The 9,251-nt window shown below is 33.8% G+C and overlaps 1 protein-coding gene across 4 annotated transcripts in view; it reads left to right on the forward strand.

Annotated features, from left to right (window-relative positions):
• Nucleotides 1–9,002, forward strand: part of LOC125683559 (harmonin-like) — a 26,106-nt gene extending 17,104 nt beyond the window's left edge. For 2 of the 4 annotated variants that reach the window (XM_056139789.1, XM_048924839.2), the window contains exons 8-13: nt 176–242; nt 391–476; nt 973–1,117; nt 1,429–1,485; nt 8,001–8,095; nt 8,362–9,002. In XM_056139789.1, the coding sequence (XP_055995764.1) occupies nt 176–242; nt 391–476; nt 973–1,117; nt 1,429–1,485; nt 8,001–8,095; nt 8,362–8,389 (478 nt within the window). In that variant the 3' untranslated portion in view covers nt 8,390–9,002. Of the gene's footprint in view, nt 1–175; nt 243–390; nt 477–972; nt 1,118–1,428; nt 1,486–8,000 lie in introns of all 4 variants that reach the window. The other 2 variants (XM_048924838.2, XM_048924837.2) reach the window with 1 other exon arrangement.
• Nucleotides 9,003–9,251: the final 249 nt, after the last annotated feature.

Here is a 9,251-nt window from a genome sequence, read left to right on the forward strand (position 1 = left end):
ATCATTTATTTGTTTTCTTGTTTATTAAAAGTAAAATCTGGAAGATTCTTGAATCATTATTCTACAATTATCTAAAATAGTATGTTATATATATATATATATATATATATATATATATATATATATATATAAAAGTCAGATTATTTGTTGGGAAGTGTAGACTATATTTTGACAGGAGTGCCACCGATCCACTCACCTGGTCTTATGTAGAGAAAGCCCAGCAAAGTGTTAAAGGAGCTCAGGTAAGTCTGCCGTGCATCAACGGGTTAACTGATGTCTATATATACTAGAACTGCATTTCATGTTTGTTTTTACATGTTCAGGAGTAAATGATGGGTTAGGATAGATAACTCTGTTCTTAAGATAGATAACTGACTATTGTTTAATTAGAAAAGTTCACACAGAGGGCAGGGAGTGAAGGCTCAAGAGGTGAAGCTGTTTGTTAATCTGAGACAGACACCTTCTCTAGGCTGCAGGTAATTCTCATCCATATGCCAACTTTCATTTACAACAAATTAAGCCATCATGTTATTGATATTAATCGGTGTGTAGCAGTTTTTACGCATTGATAATTATCAAACATATTGAGGGTGTAAACCTGGTTAAGCATTCTGTAGCAATGGGAATGATGATGCTTATTCTATACGAAAACTGTTTTCAATTCTATTTTTCTGACACTATTGTTGCTCTTTGAAGCCCAAAAAAAATTAAAAAATGAAAAGACAAAAAAATAGTATTGATAGGCAATTTTGCTTCAGCACAAGTATTGAAAATACATGTAGTGGCAACAGGTATATTTACATGTATGTTGCATGAATACAATAATACACAATTAGAAATGTTTTTGTTGTTGTTGTTTTTTGTTGTTTTTTTTGTTTTGTTTTTTTCTGTAGTTTTGTATTCATGATAACTTTACAATAGTTACATTCAATTTAGCAAATGAGTTTAACTGCATTCCTCACTATGTTATAGAATAGTAAGTGGGCCATCAAACTACAGAGGCATATTTGTGGAGCATGTCAATCCAGGCACAATTGGGGCTGAGGTGGGGATAGAGGCAGGAGATCAGATTGTCGATGTCAATGGAACCAGTTTTCTTGGCATCTCCCACCAAGAGGTAATGCAGTTTTATCCAGATACACTGTATTATTTTTAACAATATCCTTTAAGTTAACATAGAATAAAAGAAATACTGTGAAGTTTGTTTAAGAGAAATGTATGAAAACGATATTCTGAACATGTAGAAAAAGCATATTTCATCTCAAGAAAAACTTGCTCTATCTCTTAAAATAATTTGTTGATAACTGCTTTAAAACATAGAAATGAAGTTTTATCATAAACACATAAAGGTATGTGTTAAAGCAGTATACAGTGATACTATGTTGTGCGATTGGTCTATTGAAAATTAATGGAAATTCTACTTTTCAGGCAATTGTAGCATTAAAGAGCAGCAAAGAGCTGAACATCACAATAAGAAAAGGAGTGGTATGTTCTATTTTAAAAATGACAGCTTAAACTTAATGAAAATTTCTTGGATATTATGTAATTTCTAGCTCACTTGAGTGAGCTTTTTTGATCAAAATTTGTCCGTTGTCTGTCGGCGGTGGCGGCGTCGTCGTAAACTTTTCACATTTTCAGACTTCTTCTCCAGAACCGCTGGGCCAATTTCAACCAAACTTGCCACAAAGCATCCTTGGGTGAAGGGCTTTCAAGTTTGTTCAAATGAAGGGCCATGTCCCTTTCAAAGGGGAGATAATCACAAAAATAGGGTGGGGTCATTTAAAAATCTTCTCCTCAAGAACCACTGAGCCAGAAAAGCTGAGATTTACATGAAAGTTTCCTGATATAGTGCAGATTCAAGTTTGTTCAAATCATGGCCCCCGAGGGTCGGATGGGGCCACAATAGGGGATAAAGGTTTTGCTTACAAATACAGTACACGACACGAGTTTTATACACCCCACCGTGGAAAGACCATGGTGGAAAATCCACGGAGATACACCATGTCCTCCGTGTTCCACGGTGTGTGTTATTTGCGAATACACACAGCTTCTAGGAGCTATGTTCTGGCCACGGGCGCCTTGCGGGAGATGTGAAAATGTGCCGCAGGCAAAATAATCATGATAAGGGTGAAATTTTAAGGAAAGAAAAAATGTCAATATTTCCCCCCTTGATACTTATATTGTTTTTCAGCATTTTGAGCCAATTCCAACGATACCAAACACTATATATTATGTTTTTGAGAAAACCTGGTTTTTGAAATTTTTTCTTGTAGTCTTCTTTCTTCATTAAAATATTCTTAAATGCTATGTTTAAATAATGCGTACTTGCAGGCAATTCCTGTTTTGAATGCGAATTAGTATATTCAGTAAATGAAAAGCATACATGTACAACATGTAATAGGGATATTTAATAATTACTGATGTGCTCTCTCTCTCTCTCTCTCTCTCTCTCTCTCTCTCTCTCTCTGACAACAAATGCGCTTTTTAACATAATTACTTCCATCATATTGTGTTAATATGCATCTTGACAAATATAACTTGATCCAATTTAGAAATTAAAGCATTGTCGATGATTAACAAATTGGAATTAATTTATTATATAATTAATAGAAGCAAAAATACAAACCATCGAATGATTTATTTTTAAAATCCCAAGTTAATTACATTTGACAGAGACTTATATTCAATGTACTTTGATAGAGGTTTTCAATTAAAAAAAAATGTTTATTGGGAGTGTCTGGATAATGCAATGCTTTTTGTATAATAAGTATATACCATGCAAATTCCTAGGGTCATTGTCACAGTATAACTATATTACGGTTAGCTAGTTTGGGTTTTGACTTCTTATGAAAAGTGTGAAATATATTGGGTCAGCACAATATCAGATCTAGTCTAAGATCACAGGGTATCTTGTGCCAACCCAATATATTTCACACTTTCTGCAAGAAGCCAAGCACTTCTGTTGATTTCAAATACACGGATTAGCTGACCCCCATTGTTCTACTGAGGTTAAAACCCCTTCGAATTTGCATGGAATGTACTAGTTATACACAGGTCATTGTTATAGTCATACTGTATATACTCGCCTATAAGTCAGATTTTTGGGAGTCAATTTTTGGTCCAAAACTCTATGTCCGACTTAAGGCGCGTCCTAAGAAGATTGGTATTTTTTTAGGCGGCGTAATGTAGTGTTTTTTAAACAACTCCGACGATTATCATGGACTACCACACAAATGATTATTGTTCACAAATATCTAGACATATTGTATTATTTATGTATTTTAAAATTATGTATAAAGTACAAGTATTTACATATTTTTATCTTATTAAAAATTATTTACATACCGGTAACTAATACTTTCAATTCAACTAATCTATCGTTTATCGGTAAAATTGAATTACGAACCCGATTTAATATTGAAATATTCATATGTATACCGGCTGAAATATATTTCATAAAAGATTGAATATTGTTAACAGATAATTTAGATCATCATTCTTGACTCTTAAAAACTCTATTGTTGATACATTGAATTATACCGGAACCCCACAATAACTGCGAGGCACGTGCCACTAAGTAAACATGGTGTCAGGTACTGGTAATTAGGAGACCATAATTGCGTAGGTAAACAAGGGATCATTGTCCATAATAGATCAAGGGTTGCGTTTAAACCCCAAACAGATATGGCTTGGATATTGAGCACCTCATATTTATTAATTTCTCAAAATATTTTTTGAAACATAGGTAAAAACACTAGAGCATTGACTTGAAATTGTCAACCGATTCTGACAAAAATTTGTACCGACTTATAAGCGGGTCAATGGCAAATTCCTACAAAATAACCTTAAAAAATACAACCGACTTATAGGCGAGTATATACGGTACATCATAGTACCGCTAACCCGTTACACATTTTAAAATTTTTTTAATAAGTTATTGAATAACGAAGTATGACCAAACTGCAGATTGAACTTTATAGAGCCCTGTGCTAACATTACTTATATTTTTCAATGTATCAGAAGGAGTATGTTGCCGGTTAAGTTGTGTAAAAATTTTGACAAGCAATAAGATAATAACAAAATTGGTGCTTAAATTGTTCGATTACGAAAACCTTAAATTGTGGGGTGGGGGTAGTAGTCTGAAACTGTCTCAATTCCCCCTTCCGACTTCAATTTCTTAAATCGTGCAGTGGGTAGGTCGCTACAAGGCTAAATCCTTAACTTTCATATTACACCCTCTCCGATTATATGTGCTTGTAATCAATATTTAAGGATGTACATGTAAATCCTCGGTGTCAAATGCAACTAGTTCATAAAAAAAGATTAATATCAATATAAACAGAAATGACTTAATGATTATTTGCTTTTATTTATATACGCTATCAATTATTAAAATCTTTAATTGCTATATGAAATCATTTTAAAAATTAGATGCATTAGATAATGAAAGCAACAGAGAGAGAGAGAGAGAGAGAGAGCATTGGTAATCATTGATTATGATATTCATGAATGCATGCAGATACGGGAAGTTTAATACGTTCAGTATAAATCTTGAAAGTACAATTTCTTTCTGATTAATTATCCATCCCCTTTCATTTTGATATTTTTTTATTTCCCATATTGTTTTCTTTACATGTTAAATTTTTCGACTGGTCCGAGTTAGGACTAATGAATTAGTCCCCCCTCCCCCTTCTAAAACGATGTTACATGCTTAGCTGTCTATCTCCCTCTCAGTCAAAAATAAAATAAATACATGCTATATATACTACAACATCATTGGATTTACTGGATAATTCTTCGATTTCACCTTCATAATACATGTTAATGCAAGCGGACTATCTAGGCTTTTTTCCCCATCTTTGCTAGGCAAAATGATTATTCGTCCACGAAGGCACAGTTGACCCAAAGCCATTGCTAGCGGAGATGAGATAAATTTTACCCCCGTATTATGTTATAACTGACCAAAACCTAGTATGTTTGTTTTACAACTTTCATTCAGAAGACGCGCAAGTTTGTGAGTCGCTGAGTAAACGAGAAAACGTCTGCATTTTTATTTCAATCGTTGTCAACTGTATACTTTGTGATATTTCAAGACTACATGTACGCTATTCAATTTATTGGATCTCATCACCATTATGCAATGGTATACAAAAATATGAAGACAAAAAGCTGTTATATATACATTTAGTAAATAATACATGAGTGTAATAAAGTATTTATCAAGTTAGAAAAAAAACTGTGTCATTATTAATGTGAAGTATGGGCATTCTGTGTAGGAGAGCACATTTTATTTTATGATTTTCTTAATGAAAGTACAGTGTTTTCCAAAGGTTTGTTTAAAGTAAAGATATTTCTAATTTTTATTTGTTTAGGTGATAAAAATTTGATTCTTTGCTCACATTGCATCACAGTTGAGTACATAATGAAATTCATCTCCAATGTAGACATGTATATAGTAGACCTTAATCACCTATTCCCAATTACAATGAAACCTTACGTTAAAAATAAACCACTGCTTATGGTACACATTTCTTTGAACTGCTTTGAACTGAAATTAGTGGCATGTGATTGTCGTTGTTCATGACCCTTCTTTTATTTGGTGAAATTGTGCTGCACGTGCCGTGAAACAATGTACCGACGAGTGGTGGGAATAACACAGGTGTTTATATACAGGATGTCAAGAATTTGGGCGTTTCATAAAAAGGTGTGAATGTCTGCAGGGAAGTCTACATACGGATATGTACCGAAAACACCAACATATCATTAAACAACAATTACAAGAATTGAATGATTTACAGCTAATTTCTAAATGATTAATGGGGTGGGGGGCATGCATGCTAGCCAAGCGAAAAGGTGTTTTGGGTGAATCATTTCAGAAATTATTTCTTTGTTTTATCACACGGAGGTACACGGTGGCATTGACGGAGGTACAGGTGACATCCACAGAGATGCGCGGTGGCATCCACGGAGATCCTCCGTGGACTTCAATGTCTAGCTCACGCGGAAAAAATAGGACTTTAAAGGTGTGGAACACGCATAAAACTCGTGTCATGTACTGTATATAGGGAAAATCTTCTTCTCAAGAACCACTGAGCCAGAAAATCTGAAATTTACATGAAAGCTTTCTGACATGGTGCAGATTCAGGTTTGTTCAAATCATGGCTCCTGGGGTTAGGATGGGGCCACAAGGGGGGGGGGGATCAAAATTTACATACAAATATAGGGAAAATCTTTAAAAATCTTCTTCTCAAGAACCAATGAGCCAGAAGAGCTGAGATTTACATGAAAGCTTTCTGACACAGTGCTGATTCAAGTTTGTTCAAATCATGTCCCCTGGGGTTAGGTTGGGGCCACAATAGGGGATCAAAGTTTTACATAGAAATATATAGGAAAAATCTTTAAAAATCTTCCTCTCAAGAACCAATGAGCTAGAAGAGCTGAGATTTACATGAAAGCTTCCTGACATAGTGTAGATTCAAGTTTGTAAAAATCATGGCCTCCAGGGCTAGGTTGGGGCTACAATAGGGACTAAGGTTTTACATGCAAATATATATGGAAAGTCTTCAGATATGGGTCATGGTGACTCAGGTGAGCGATGTGGCCCATGGGCCTTCTATTAAATTTGAATTGATGCATGCACAGAGAGATTAGAAATGGTGGCTAGGTATGGCAGCATTTTTCTCCAATTGGAGCAATATCCCATTCCCCCCTCCCCCCTTAGAACCTTATCTTCATGTAGGTTATCAAAGGACATCATACATGTAAACTTAATAAACAGAGTAAAGAGGAAATGTCCATCTGACTTCTACCTGAACCCAAGCATAGAATTATGTCAATGGTATTTATCTTAAATTCTGAATGGAGTTACATTGCATTAAACAGACTCTGAACAAATTTTTTTTTGGACCAAACTATTTTTTTCTAATATAAGATCAATGTTTGGAGTGATTTGAAAAGAAATAGTTACTGTGGCTTTTAATATCAAAATGAATGAATTTGAGTTAATTTATTTCAAAAGTTGTTTATAATCACATTGGTAATGAGATTCAAAGGATTTAAACTATCCATTCACAAAAAGGACCAGCGAAAGTTGGTATGGAAACATCAACATACTATTGATTATATTTGTTTCAACTTTTTTCCATTTCGCAATTTGTTTCCATGGGAATTATAAATGCGCTTGAAATGGATATCTATGTCATTGCGTATTTGGATCCAATCATTATTAACACGTAATATGAATAAACATGAGGAAATTCAGTGAGTTTACAATGCAGCAACCAATATTATAAAACGAAACTTTGCATGCGCATTTCTCACAAATAATTGCAATGTAGAAGAATATTTTCATTTCAAAGCCAATGCAGGAATTCCATGACTATCCGTAGAGCAAATACCATCATTGCGTGGCTCTAGCATTGTTCAAATCTCTCAAGAGCCAATGCCGACCAGGTATTGGACCACTCAACGGCCAATGTAGGCAATTGGCCTCTTTTTCAATGGCCAATGCCGACACTGGACTACTCTTTCAGTCATGAGCCAATGCTGGCATTTGACCACTCTCCAAAATTATAGTGATTATTTTCTTTATCATTTGACTTCTTTGATTTTGCTGAGGCTGTATAAAAATTAAATGTATATTTAGGAAAAGCAGAAAAAGATGTACATGTACCAAAATTGTGAATTTCGTAACCCAAGGGTTTTGACTCTAGGGCAGGTCCAAAATAGTTATATAGTGTTATTTTAACATATATTATTTACTGTAAAGTCTTCTCAATATGGACATTTCAGGGACATTTATTTTTTAAGAACACATCTCGTTTTATACTGCTGATGAATGTTAGAATTGAGCTATACAGAATAGGAAAATTATTATAGATTTCATAGCCCTAGGGGCTAGTGATACTTATAACTAATACTCAGATGACTGATAGGGTCTTTGGGCAGGCCTCTTGTTGATAATGTAGTTATATGTGTAATTTGCACTTCATTTTTTTTAGGGTTTTCCCCTGTTGTCATCTGCTGGAGAGTCAAGTAAACCAAAGACCCAGGTGACACAAGCTCAGTTAGAGACCCCGCCCTCGAGGAGTGGGAGGTACGACTCGGACGATTCAGGGGATGAAAACACAGCGGTGTTAGATATGGGATCATAACACTGATTCTGATGAAAGAATTAACACAAAAGTTTATTGACACAAACTGCATGAAATGATGTAGATTTAGATATGAGTCTCACATTTATATTTCATTTCAGATATATATCAGTTTTAAATTGGCACAGACAATTGATTGGATGTCACATGCAGTGTTTTTGTTTGAAATTATTGATTGCTTTTGAACTTATGATTTCTTTTACCACAGAAATGAAAACTGCCAGAAAATCTCTTAAAGTTGATCGAAAGTAAGGTTAATTAATACACATTTTGGTGCCTTGAGTCTTGTTTTACACTTACATTGTATTTACTAATTTTTGTTGTGAATTTTATTATACTAATCTTTTAATAATTAACACAAACTAGACTATTAAAAAACTTTAGTTAGATACACATGTTATTAACATTTTAAATTAATTTTTAATGTAACTGTCATACATGTGCTAATGAGGTAACTTAGGTTCAACATGATCATTTTGATTTAATAAAGATAGAATGAAGCTGAAATTAAAACCACTTTGAAACATTTTCTGCAAATATAATTGAAGACGTAAAGTCAAAATATTTTCATCTGACATATGCTTTTGTTCACAAAAACAGGATTTTTTTTCTTTAGTGATAAAAAGTGTTAAACTTAATATTTGCCCATATTTCTGTAGCTTACCAATAATCATAGAGTAGTAAGCATGTAGGTAATTTGATAAAAGGTAGATTATATAAATTTATAGTAACAATTTTGTTATTTGTCAATGATGATCATAATATGATAGAACGTGTAAAAGATAGTGCATGTGTATCAGGAATTGCTTTGGTTGAAACATTTTATTTTCGGAATAAAAATTTATACTGCTTTGTTTTTGATGGTTATTCTGAAATAGGTGATTGTGTTAATGGAGCACAGTGTTGTTCGTTAATGAACTACATGTATATACTTCACAGGCTAACCAAATGTAAATGTGATATATCATAAGGTATGTACTAACAATACATGTATACATATAAAATGTAACAGTCATTTATTTGATTATTTGATAGCTCACTCAATGAGCTTGCCTGCATAATTGAAGTTTGTCCATTGCCAGGCTGCCAGCATATAAT

Source organism: Ostrea edulis, chromosome 6, assembly GCF_947568905.1.
Source record: "Ostrea edulis chromosome 6, xbOstEdul1.1, whole genome shotgun sequence".
In the NCBI taxonomy this organism is placed as follows: domain Eukaryota; kingdom Metazoa; phylum Mollusca; class Bivalvia; order Ostreida; family Ostreidae; genus Ostrea; species Ostrea edulis.